The sequence below is a fragment of the Ursus americanus genome, chromosome 14 (assembly GCF_024610735.1).
Source record: "Ursus americanus isolate L20-20 chromosome 14, mUrsAme1.1.p, whole genome shotgun sequence".
NCBI lineage: Eukaryota > Metazoa > Chordata > Mammalia > Carnivora > Ursidae > Ursus > Ursus americanus.
In genome coordinates this window covers 45,695,911-45,709,197 of record NC_142140.1, presented here as the reverse complement: position 1 = coordinate 45,709,197, position 13,287 = coordinate 45,695,911, and the positions used below count along the sequence as shown (strand labels likewise).

General features: G+C 42.8%; 1 protein-coding gene and 1 pseudogene across 1 annotated transcript; one reads left to right on the top strand and one right to left on the bottom strand.

Annotated features, from left to right (window-relative positions):
• Positions 1-917: 917 nt before the first annotated feature.
• Positions 918-7,292, bottom strand: LOC123779809 (olfactory receptor 10H3-like). The gene is made up of 2 exons (XM_045778354.2): positions 7,281-7,292; positions 918-1,856 (listed from the first exon to the last, which is right to left on the bottom strand). The coding sequence occupies exons 1-2, from the start codon at positions 7,290-7,292 to the stop codon at positions 918-920; spliced, it is 951 nt and encodes a 316-aa protein (XP_045634310.2).
• Positions 7,293-10,257: 2,965 nt separating this feature from the next.
• LOC123779810 (olfactory receptor 10H4-like) lies at positions 10,258-10,801 on the top strand (annotated as a pseudogene).
• The last annotated feature ends 2,486 nt before the right edge of the window (positions 10,802-13,287 follow it).

Genomic DNA, 13,287 nt, shown 5'->3' with positions numbered 1-13,287 from the left:
TGTTGTATGACCTGCACCAACATTTCTTATCTGCATATTCAGAGTACCCATATCCTGACCTCTCTTCGTGCCAACTTGGCATAGCATTTTGCCTACAACACAACCCCAGATAGACTCAAGGAAACACAGGCATGAGAACTTGCTGTTTCACAGAAAGTAATGTGGGGGAAATGGGGAAAGAACTTCAATAAGATGTCAGATAACAACCCACTTTTAACATTCTCTATGTTTTTTAATGTTTTTTTATTATATTATGTTAGTTACCTAAGCTCTGAACCCTCTCCCCTTTGTCTGTCTCTGCCTCTCTCTTTCTCTTTCTACACTTCACATTCGGACATACTTCACTAAACTCAGATCAACACAGAAACCTCCTGAGGGTCTCTGCCCTTCAAAGACATTGAGAAGTCAGTCAACCATCTCCTTGGAGACAAATAGTTTATGTTCTTTTGTACATATCTTATAATTAAAAGATAATACTTGGACAACACTGGACAGAGTGCCTGTTAAGAAAAGCCTCGATGCTGGTGGTATTTATTATTATGCTCATTTCTGTTTTTCCTGGTGGTGGAGGAGGAAAGGTCCTCCCTTACTTGTCCATTCAAGAGAAACCATTGGCATCAATGCCCACACACATCCATGTGATGTCTCCCACCAACCCATAGGGAGATGACACACCCTTAGACAGAGGTAATGGGATGGAATTCATCACACAGGGTCAAGGTAAGATATAGAGTCTATGCCAGAGGCAGCAAACAAATTGGGGAAAAACAAGTACGTAGCCTGCTCCAACACCGATGGGTGCATCCAACAATACCTATTCAGTATTTTCATATACTGAGTTCCTACAACGGTCCTTTGGAGAGAGTTGTTATTATTGTCAGCCATGTTATCATATTGCCTCACTACCAAATGGGTCATCAGAAGCTTAGGGGACTGAATTTTCTCTGGAAACTTTTCTTTATGGCATTCTTGAGCTCCTTATTCCTGAGGCTGAAAATGATCGGGCTGAGAAAGGGAGTGAAGACTGTATAGGTGGTGGCCATCAGAGTGCTACTGTCCATAGAGTGGGGGCCCTTGGGCTTGAGGTAGATAACGGAGGCAAAACTGTAGTGCACAATGACCACAGTGAGGTGGGACACACATGTGGAGAAGGTCTTGTGCCTGCCCTCAGCTGAGGGGATCTTCAATATGGCAGCTGCAATGAAGATATAGGAGAGGACGATGAGGAATGAACATTCCATCAGAACTGTGACACATACCAGGATCACACCCAAGGTGACAGAGGTTGTCTCATTCCCACAGGCCAAATTTAAGAGGGAAAGGGCATGGCAGCCAAAATGGTGTATCACATTAGACCCACAGAAGGTGAGGTGAAAAACTATCAGCGTCACCATCATCCCCATGACTGAGCCACCAGCCCAGGACCAGGACACTAGACGGGCACAGGAGCTGGTGCTCATAAGCACGTTGTACGTCAGGGGATGGGTGATGGCCACATAGCGGTCATAGCCCATGACTGTGAGCAGGAAGGAGTGGGTGAAGCCAAATGTGAAGGAGAAGAACATCTGGCTTGCACAGGCCACAAAGGTGATGGTGCGATGGGTGGAGAGCAGGTCAGTCAGCAGACGTGGTGTGATGGCCAAGGTGTAAAGGATCTCGGAGATGGACAGGGCACACAGGAAAAGGTACATGGGCGTGTGCAGGCTGCGCTCACTCTTGACAGTGACCATGATAAGCAGGTTCCCCAGCAGTGTGAACAGGTACATGAGCAGGAACAGCAGGAAGAAAATGGGCAGGAGTGGTGGGGGGAAGTTGGAGAAGCCCACGATGATGAATTCAGACACCATGCTATAGTTCTGACCAACCACGGATGCTGCATCTGATGATACCAGAAAGGGAATGAAGGTATATGGTTTATTCCATGATGGAGAAGCAGAATTCAGCATCAGAATACCTATCATGTGATTAGTTATATGAATAAACTAAAAAGGAAATGTCATATAATTATATCAACCTAGGCAGTAGTCCTGGATTGCTAAATTTCAATTCCTATTTATGATTTTTAAAATTGATTTTTAATTGATATGTAGCATTGTATTATTTTATATATACAGGATAATGCACATATCTTAGAGATCTTTAAAAAGCTTCTCAACAGGAAATTGACGAGGAGTTCCTTAGCTAACTAAGAATAGATACTGCAAAACTAGCAAATATTACATGAAGTGGGAAACTAGGGGTGCATTGTTTTAGAATCCGGAACAAGGCAAGGGTACTCACTGTCTGTGCTGCTCATTAGCAGGGAACTGAAAGCCTGGAGCGGTGCTTGCGGAAAGATATAGTAAGAAGGAATATCAGGATCAGAAGGGAAGAGACGTGATCATCTACCTAAAAAGTAAAAGGATGAAGGTGGAATATATTTGAGACAAGCCAGAACACAAGTTGCAGAAGACTAGATCAACTTCCCAAACTCACAGTATTTCCCATGGAATTACACCCATAATCATCACGTTAAAGATAGAATTTAAGGAAAACATAAAATAACATTACCAATAGTGACACAAACCAATATAAGACAGTGCTCATACATTTTGGCCTCAGGATTTCTTTACACTAGAAACCTATTGAGTCTCTTAGAGGGCCTTATTTTGAGGGAGTGATAACTCTCCATTCTTACCATATTAGTAATTAAAACTGCGATTCTTTGGAAATATTTATTTATTAACCCATGGAAAAGAACAATAATCAACCTTTGATTCAACCTAAAGGAACAATCCACTCATGTTAATATAAGGAACACTTTGGGAAAGTAACTGCATTTAAAAAAACTCATGTAGTGAGTAGTGTGCCTTTGTTTTACATTTTTGCATTTTGGCCAATGTTGGCTGGATGGAAGACAAGATGATGCTTGCATCTGCTTCTTCATTCACCCTGGGGCAATATATGGTTTCAGCTGAAATACAAGACAAAAATACATCCTCACTTTCATTGGAAAAGTGAGGACCTGATGGCCCCCCAAAAGGCTCTCCAGGACCCTGGGGATCCTCATATCACACTTTGAAATCCTCTGGTTTAGAATATCTAGGAATTAACTAAGCACATGCACTATCTCCAAGGACAGAGATTTTAACCATGTATAGATATATAGAAGATGATCTGGGTACATGGAAAATACAGAAACCAATGTGCTCTCTTGGATGGATTGAGCTAATATACCAATTATGTCAGTTCTTCCTCAAATTATATTCTGTGCAACTGCATTTATTATTTAAGAAGTTAAATTTAAGAACTATCTTAAACTTCTTTCTGAAAAATAAAGTCAGTGTACTGGTCTTCTTAAAATGGAGTACACTGTACTGGTCTTCTTAAAATGGAGTACACAATAGATATAGAGATATCCCTCTGTATATTGAGACTCACTATAGACTCGGAATCATTTAAAAAGTGTGACAATGGAACAGACGTACATGATATTTGTGATACATGGAATCACACAGGTTGGCTATCTAAGAAAATACCCTTGCCTGACTCTAAACCCAATAGGTGATAAAGGTGGGAGCACAAGCCAAACAGAACAAATGGATTGTGTACTGGTTTGTGGTGGGAAAAATGGTCATTTTATGAATTGGTGCAAATCTGAATTCCTGCTAAGATCACACCCAAGGTAGATGGATTTCACACATAAAATGAAATATAAAGTTAATAGGAGAAGGCTTGGGATCTCAGAGTGAAGAAGGACTTCTTAACCAAAGCTCAAAAGCACAAATATTAAGGTGATATGGAGAAAGAGGAACTCTTTTACACTGTTGGTGGGAAGGCGAACTGGTGCTGCCACTCTGGAATACAGTATGGAGATTCCCCAAAAAGTTAAAAATGGAACTACCCTATATCCACCAATTGCACTACTACATATTTACCCAAAGAACACAGAAATACTGATTCAAAGGGATACATGCACTCTGATGTGATAGCAGCATTCCCTGCAATAGCCAAATTATGGAAACAGCTCAAGTGTTGAGTAAAGAAAATGTGGATTATATACACAATGGAATATTACTCAGCCATCAAAAAGAATGAAATCTTGGCATTTGCGACAACATGGTTGGAGCTAGAGAGTGTTATGCTAAGTGAAATATGCCAGTTAGAGAAAGACCAATACCATATGATTTCACTCATGTATGGAATTTAAGAAACGAACAAAAGAGCAAAGGGAAAAAAGAGAGAGAGAGAGTGAGAGGCAAACCAAGGAAGAGACTCTTAAGTACAGAGAAAAAACTGTTGATTACCAGAGGGTAGGGGGTGGGGGGTGGGAGGAATAGGTGATGGGGATTGAGGATTTCACTTGTGATGAGCACCAGGTGTTGTATGGAAGTGTTGAATTAGTATATTAAACACCTAAAACTAATATTATGCTATATGTTAACTAGCGGGACTGAATTAACAGCTTAGAAAATACACAAAATATGTATATGTGTGTTTTATGTATAAATGAGTATTTGAATTTCATGAGCGTATCCTCTGTAAGTGCTGATGCCATTCTCTGGAGATAAATGTTCACTGCTCAGGAAAGGAAACAGACATGAAAGTTTCCCCAAGGATTTTGTTCAACAAAGGATATCAAAGATCCATGAATAGGCAGGTGGAATTTGGGAAAAGGGCCTTTGCATTGCTGAAAATTGACCAGGAAATACTATCTAGAAGAAATAAGGAACCAGTGACATTCAGAAGGAAAAACCTCAATGCAGAAATGAGCCAAGGATATGAGCAGAGAATTCACAGAAGAAGTTACACAGGCACAAAAAGGATGGTTTTAAGACAGGAAAGGAGAGAGGAAAATCACCAGGGACTTTCACTGTACACTTATTCATTTACCCAGACTAGAAAGAGCCCAGTGATAATTGAAGTTTGGGCAGAAAGCATCCTCATGATCTGCTGGTAAGAATCGAGACTGGAGAAGCACAGACTTCACCTACTCTGTGCACCAGGACACGTGCTCCTGACCACCTATATTGATGGCTCACACCTGTTTGAAGGGAGCACGTCAGAGGATGTTTAGGTACCAGTGCTTGAAGTGAGGAAATGGACAAGCCTTCTTGGTAACCATAATTGGGAAGAGGTCAGGTTACATGGACTGGAAGCAAATACTGGGTCCCCAGGTAGGGGTTCAATGCACACACAGGCAGTGTAAAGGAACCTGTTAAATGATCTTGAGTGAATGAAGCAAAGGCAGATGAACACTCTAGCATAATTCCATTTGGGCACACTAAAATTAGAGCACCTGAAATTATTCTGGACCATGCAGTAAGGGTGTATACATGTCACTATTCATTTGTGAAAACCCACAGAATGAGTAACACAGCCAACCCTAATGTAACCTATGAGTTCAGTTAATAATAACGGCATTGTATTGGTCACTAACTGGAACAAATGGACCACAAGAGTACCAGATTGAATAACCTTTAGCAACAACCCTGACCTCAACCCACCAGATGCCAGTAGCGTCCCCTCCCTCCCTATGAGCTGGGACAACAAAAAAGAGCCTCCAGGTATCCACAAACATTTTGGGTTCGGGGGCAAAATCAGCCCCAAACAAGAATACAAACTTAGAAGCTGCACAGGGCAGTAGTTTGGGTTAAACCACAAGACACAAAGTGGGCAACGTGAGAAGATCCCCCAGAAGCTGCCCAAGGCTAAGAGCTTGTCTTATGACCCTTCTCCCAGGCTTGTCCCCATCCCCAGTCTAGATCTTGCTCCCCACAACTGAGTATTGCCACCTACCCTGTCCCACCTGGTCCCCCTCAGTCTGGGCTGCCTCTCCCAGGAAGCAGGCAGCAAGGGAGGGCAGAAGAAGCTCTCCTGCCTGGGGCTGTCAGTGGCACACAGGGGCAGGTGCGAGGCCAGACCTCAGGGTTTCTGGAACTGATGCTGTGTACTTCATCCCTGCTGCAGTTTCCCAGCAGGCTGCTCCCCAGGGCCTCCCTGGGACACGAACATGCAAGGCTGCCCTCAGGGTCTGAAGAGGTCAAGAGGATCATCAGAGGGCCTCCGGGACCTGCTGCCTCTACTCCTTCCTCCAACACTCCAACACAACCAAGGCTCCCTGCTGTCTCTTTCTACAAAAATGGTCCAGCCCCTGATGGTAACTAGCAGCTCGCAGTCTTGGGGCCACAGTACTGTATTAGATGCCCTCAAATCCTTGTTGTCAGGGGAGGGTAGAGGAAGGTAGGAGCTGGAGCAGCCCAAAGTGGGAATCCAGGGCTCTGCCCTGGGGTCAGGGTAGCTGGAAATCTTCCCAGAATAAGGGTAATTTAGAGCTGGGTCTTGCAGGATGGTTTCTCTTGGTTGATGGAAGTGTTCAGTGTCTTCTGCCCAAACTGAATAGCCCCATTTCTCCTCTTGGTCGATTTACCCTATCTCTGTTGTCATGGTATCCAAGCCAGTGAATCCATTTAGTGTGTGCATCCTTGGGCTCTAATAACACATTTGGTCTTTGTCCAGTTCCTGAGACACAGCCTCTAGGCCCCTGTCTCAGGAGTGTTATGGTGGCTTGGTGATGAGTGGTGGCTGGGGACTCCTGGATAGTTTTAGGAAGGGGGCTGCTCACCAGAACAACCAAGGGGTGATTAGAGACTTGGAACCTCCAGGGAGGGGAGAGGTGCTACAGATTCATACTCAATAAGGATGAAGGATTTAAGCAATCATGTCTGTGTAACCAAACCTCCATAAGGACTCCCTAAACAATGGGATTCAGAAACCTTCCCAGCTGGTGAACACATGGCGGTTCTAAGAGGGTGGCATGTCCAGAGAGGGCATGGAAGTTCCTCCCTCCTTCCTCTATACCTTGCAGGATGCATCTCTTTTGTTTGGCTGTACCTGAGTTGTTCTTTCATAAAAAACTGAGAAGAGTTAAGTGTGAATTTTCCTGATTTCTGTGAGTCATTCTACAAATTGTCCAACGGAAATGGGGGAATGTGGAAACCCCCACCTTTGTAGCCACATCAGACAGAACTGTGGGTAACTGGGGCAGTGAATACTTGTGACTGGCATCCCCAGGTAGTTAGTGTCAGAATTGAACAGAATTATAGGACACCAAGATGGTGTCTAGGTAGTTGTAGAATTGGTTGTTGGTGTGGAAAGAACTCACACATTTGCTGTCTTGAGTGTTAGAAGTAGCAACAGTTCACTTCCTGTCTCCCTCAATCCAATCAGCAACACTATCCATTATCTGTCTGAAATCAACCCCAGTTTGCCACTACACCCTATCCAGAATGCCCTCATACCCCTCTTCTCATCTCTTTCTGCAACTGTCCACACCGCCTGCTCTCAGCAGGCTGCTTCCCTCACACCAGCCAGAGGGGGTGTCTACAAACAGGAATTTGACCATTCTGCTTGTGCTTGAAATCTACCTGTGGTACCACCACTTTGGAAAAGTGTTTGGCAGTATCTATTCAAGATGAACATAGGTATTCCCTATGAGTCGGTATTTACACACATAACTATAGACACAACAAAACACATAAGTATTAATCCACTAAAAGACATGTACTAAATGTCATAAGAACACTCTCATAGGAAGTCTTGACTGGAAACATCCATGAATATATTCACATAATGGAATACAGCTCTTTCCTCTATGTATTTATTTTTTTATTATATTTTTGGCATTATGTAAGGGATTCATTTTCTATTTTTTTAAAATAATTTTTTATTATGTATGTTAATCACCATATAGTACATCCCTAGTTTTTGATGTAAAGTTCCATGATTCATTACTTGCATATAACACCCAGTGCACCAGGCAATACGTGCCCTCCTTAATACCCATCACTGGCCTATCCCAATCCCCCACCCCCCTCCCCTCTAAAGCCCTCAGTTTGTTTCCCAGAGTCCATAGTCTCTGATGGTTCATCCCCCCTTCTGTTTACCCCCCCTTCCTTCTTCCCTTTCTTCTCCTACCAATCTTCCTACTTCTTATATTCCATAAATGAGTGAAACCATATGATAATTGTCTTTAAAAAACATTTATGGATTGTTTATTCCAGCTCTTTGAAAAATGTCATGGTATTTTGTTTGGGAAACAATCCTAAAATTTTTGTGGAATCAGAAAAAAACCCGAATCACCAAGGAAATGTTGAAAAAGAAAAACAAAGCTAGGGCATCACGTTGCCTGATTTCAAGCTATACTAAAAAGCTGTGATCACCAATACAGCATGGTACTGGCACAAAAACAAACACATAACCAATGGAACAGAATAGAGACTCCAGAAATGACCCTCGACTTTTTGGTCAACTAATCTTTGACAAAGCTGGAAAAAACACCCAGTGGAAAAAAGACAGTCTCTTCAATAAATTGTGCTAGGAAAATTGGACAGCTATATGCAAAAGAATGAAACCTGACCACTCTCTCACACCATACACAAAGATAAACTCCAAATGGATGAAAGATTTCAATGTGAGACAGGAATCCATCATAATCATAGAGGAGAACATAGGCTGTAACCTCTTTGACATCAGCCACAGAAACTTCTTTCATGACATGTCTCCAAAGGCAAGGGAAACAAAAGAAAAAATGAACTTGTGGGACTTCATCAAGATAAAAAACTTCTGCACAGCAAAGGAAACAGTCATCAAAACAAAGAGGCAACCCACGGAACGGGAGAAGATATTTGCAAATGACACTACAGATAAAAGGCCGGTATCCAAGATGTATAAAGAACTTCTCAAACTCAATACACGAGAAACAAATAATCAAATCAAAAAATGGGCAGAAGATATGAACAGACACTTTTCCAATGAAGGCATTCAAATGGCTAACAGACACATGAAAAAATGTTCAACATCATTAGCCATCAGGGAAATTCAAATCAAAGCCACATTGAGATAACACCTTCCACCAGTCAGAATGGCAAAAATTGACCAGGCAAGAAACAACAAATGTTGGAGAGGATGTGGAGAAAGGGGAATCCTCTTACACTGTTGGTGAGAATGCAAGCTGGTACAGCCACTTGGGAAAACAGTGTGGAGGTCCCTCAAAAAGTTAAAAATAGAGCTACCCTATGACCCAGCAACTGCACTCCTGGGTATTTACCCCAAAGATACAGACGTAGTGAGGAGAAAGGCCATATGCACCCCAATGTTCATAACAGCACTGTCCACAATAGCTAAACTGTGGAAGGAGCCGAGATGCCCTTCAACAGATGAATGGATAAAGAAGATGAGGTCTATATATACAATGAACTATTACTCAGCCATCAGAAAGAACAATTACCCAATATTTGCAGCAACATGGACGGGACTGGAGGAGACTATGCTAAGTGAAATAAGTCAAGCAGAGAAAGACAATTATCATATGGTTCACTCATTTATGGAACATAAGGAATAGCAGTGAGATAGGTAGGAGAAAGAAGGGAAAAATGAAGTGGGAGTAAACAGAAGGAGGAATGAACCACGAGAGACTATGGACTCTGGGAAACAAACTGAGGGTTTCAGAGGGGACGGGGGTGGGGGATTGGGTTAGTCCGGTGATGGGTATTAAGGAGGGCACGTATTGCATGGAGCACTGGGTTTATACGCAAACAATGAATCATGGAACACTACATTAAAAACTAATGATGCAGTGTATGGTGACTAACATAACGTAATAAAAAATTAAAAAAAAATTTGTGGGTCCCCATTGCTCTTAGAACAAACTCCTCAGGTGGACACCATGGTCTTGCATGCTCTTGCCCCTTCCCCAGTCTGCCTTCAATTCCAGAATCACACTAGTGACATCTAACTCTCCCTGGTGCACTGAACATACCATTCTCCCAAATACACCATGCCTCTGTCACCCTGAGCCTTTGGGCTTGCTGGACCCCCTGTCTGGAAACCCCTCTTCCACCTCCCTGCCTCACCTGAATCATACCTACTCACCCTTCAGGTCTCCCTATAGACACCACCAATTTCAAAGTCTCTGAATCCAGGCTGGGTCTGTGACCCACATTTAGCTTCTGCAGACCCCTAGTCTGTCCCCAACAATCCTCTGACCACTCTGTGCTGTCATCTTTGATTATATGACAGCTTCTCTTGGTGGACCATGAAAAGGACAGAGCATGGCCCTAGCCCTTCGTCATTGCTGGATTCAAGCACCTAGAATATTTCCATATAAAATAAGACTTGAATAACATTTCTTGACTCTACGAATGAATAATTGAGGGCAAAGGGCTGTTAGGACATATAGCACTCATTTCTGTTCATGATCATGGCCAATGACTGCACTGCTATGTGTCCATCTGCCACTCCCTGAGGTACAATGTGCTCATGAGTCCCCATGACTGTACCGTCTCCTGTCCGGGTGTTGGGGTGGTCTCTGTCATGGGGATGATGGTGACCCTGATAGTTTTTCACCTCACCTTCTGTGGGTCTAATGTGATCCACCATTTTTGTCTACCATGTTCTTTCCCTCCTAAAGTTGTCCTGTGGGAAGGAGACATCCTCTGTCACCTTGGGTGTGATCCCGGTGTGTGTCACAGCTCTGATGGGCTGTTTATTCCGCATCATCCTCTCCTCTGTTTCTGTTGTGGCTGCCATATTGAGGATCCCCTCTGAATAGGACAGGCACAAGACCTTCTCCACATGTGTGTTCCATCTCACTGTGGTCATTGTGCACTATGGTTTTGTCTCCGTTATCTACCTCAAACCCGTTCTATGCTGGTAACACTCTGGGGACCACCGGTATACAGTCTTCACCCTCTTTCTCAGCCTTATCATTTTCAGTCTCAGGAATAAGGAGCTCAAGAATGCCATAATGGAATGCTTCTAGAGAAAATTCAGTCCCCTAAGCTCCTGATGGTCAGTTTGGTGGTAAGGAAATAATGCAGGAGGGCTAGGAATAATAACATCTGTCTCTATAACACTGTTGTAGGGTTTCATGTGTATGAAAATACACACATCCATAGGTGATAGATGCATGTTTGGTATTTGTTTTCCTCCAATTTTTTTGCCCCCCTTGCATGGGATCTCCTGCTCTTGACCCTGTGTGATGAAGTCCATTCCATTACCTCATCGGAGAATGTGTTACCTACCTAAGGGCCAAAAGGCAGCATCATGTGAGTGTGTCTGGGCACCGACGCACAGGGTTCTTCTTGAATGGACAAGCAACAGAAGACTTGCCTCTCTACACCAAACAGATAAACAAAAATAAGCATAATAATAAATGCCCAAAGCATTGACCCTTTTCTTTTTCTTTTCTTTTCTTTTCTTTTTATTATTATGATATGTTAGTCACCATAGAGTACATCATTAGCTTTTGATGTAGTGCTCTGTGATTCATTGTTTGCGTATAACACCCAGTGCTCCATGCAATATGTGCCCTCCTTAATACCCATCACCGGACTAGACTATCCCCCCACCCCTTCCCTTCTAAAACACTCAGATTGTTTCCTGGAGTCCATAGTCTCTCAAGTTTATCTCGCCCTCTGCTTCCCCCCACTCCATTTTCCCCTTCCTTCTCCTAACAATTTCCCTGCTATTCTTATGTTCCACAAATAAGTGAAACCGTATGATAATTGTCTTTCTCTGCTTGACTTATTTCACTTAGCATAATCTCCTCCAGTCCCATCCATGTTGATGCAAATGTTGGGTAATTGTTCTTTCTGATGGCTCGTAGTCCATTGTATATATGGACCACATTTTCTTTATCCATTCATCTGTTGAAGGGCATCTCGGCTCCTTCCACAGTTTAGCTATTGTGGACAGGGCTGTTATGAACATTGGGGTGCATATGGCCTTTCTCCTCACTACGTCTGTATCTTTGGGGTAAATACCCAGGAGTGCAGTTGCTGGGTCATAGAGTAGCTCTATTTTTAACTTTTTGAGGGACCTCCACACTGTTTTCCCAAGTGGCTGTACCAGCTTGCATTCTCACCAACAGTGTAAGAGGATTCCCCTTTCTCCACATCCTCTCCAACATTTGTTGTTTCTTGCCTGGTCAATTTTTGCCATTCTGACTGGTGGAAGGTGTTATCTCAATGTGGCTTTGATTTGAATTTCCCTGATGGCTAATGATGTTGAACATTTTTTCATGTGTCTGTTAGCCATTTGAATGCCTTCATTGGAAAAGTGTCTGTTCATATCTTCTGCCCATTTTTTGATTTGATTATTTGTTTCTCGTGTATTGAGTTTGAGAAGTTCTTTATACATCTTGGATACCGGCCTTTTATCTGTAGTGTCATTTGCAAATATCTTCTCCCATTCCGTGGGTTGACTCTTTGTTTTGATGACTGTTTCCTTTGCTGTGCAGAAGCTTTTTATCTTGATGAAGTCCCACAAGTTCATTTTCTCTTTAAAAAAAATTTTTTTATTATATTATGTTAGTCACCATACAGTACATCCCTGGTTTCTGATGTAAACAAACTGAGGGCTTCAGAGGGGAGGGGAATGGGGGAATGGGATAGTGTGGTGATGGGTAGTAAGGAGGGCACATATTGCATGGTGGACTGGGTGTTATACACAACTAATGAATCATCGAACTTTACATCATTTTCTCTTTTGTTTCCCTTGCCTTTGGAGACGTGTCATGAAAGAAGTTGCTGTGGCTAATGTCGAAGAGGTTGTAGCCTATGTTCTCCTCTATGATTTTGATGGATTCCTGTCTCACATTGAGGTCTTTCATCCATTTGGAGTTTATCTTTGTGTACGGTGTGAGAGAGTGGTCAGGTTTCATTCTTTTGCATATATCTGTCCAATTTTCCCAGCACCATGTATTGAAGAGACTGTCTTTTATTCAAAGCTGTGATCACTAAGACAGCATGGTACTGGCACAAAAGCAGACATGTAGACCAATGGAACAGTATAGAGTCCAGAAATGGACCCTCAACTCTATGGTCAACTAATCTTTGACAAAGCTGTTAAAAAGCAGAATTTTAATAAAAGATTTATTCCAGGACATGGGAACAGGGGAGCTAGATACTGCTTTGCTACATTATGAAGCTTCCTGAGTAAGACTGGCTGGAGTCAGAGGTATTGGCAACAGCACATTGGAAATACCACCTGCATCTCTTCTCTCCTGGTTGGTTTGATTGCCGGCCCTGAACAACAAGGTTTTTTGGTGGAATTCCATTTGCTCATGGACGATGGCCCCTTTTGCATTTGTTCACTTCAGTCTACTTAGGGGGAGACAGTGTGAAGAGAAATAGAGTCCCAAGGAAGGGGACTCTTTCCTGCTGTGTCCACTTTCAAGTGACAACCAGCAGAGAGGCATTCACCAGATGGATGCAGCTCAATAAGGTCATGACATATAGGATGTTT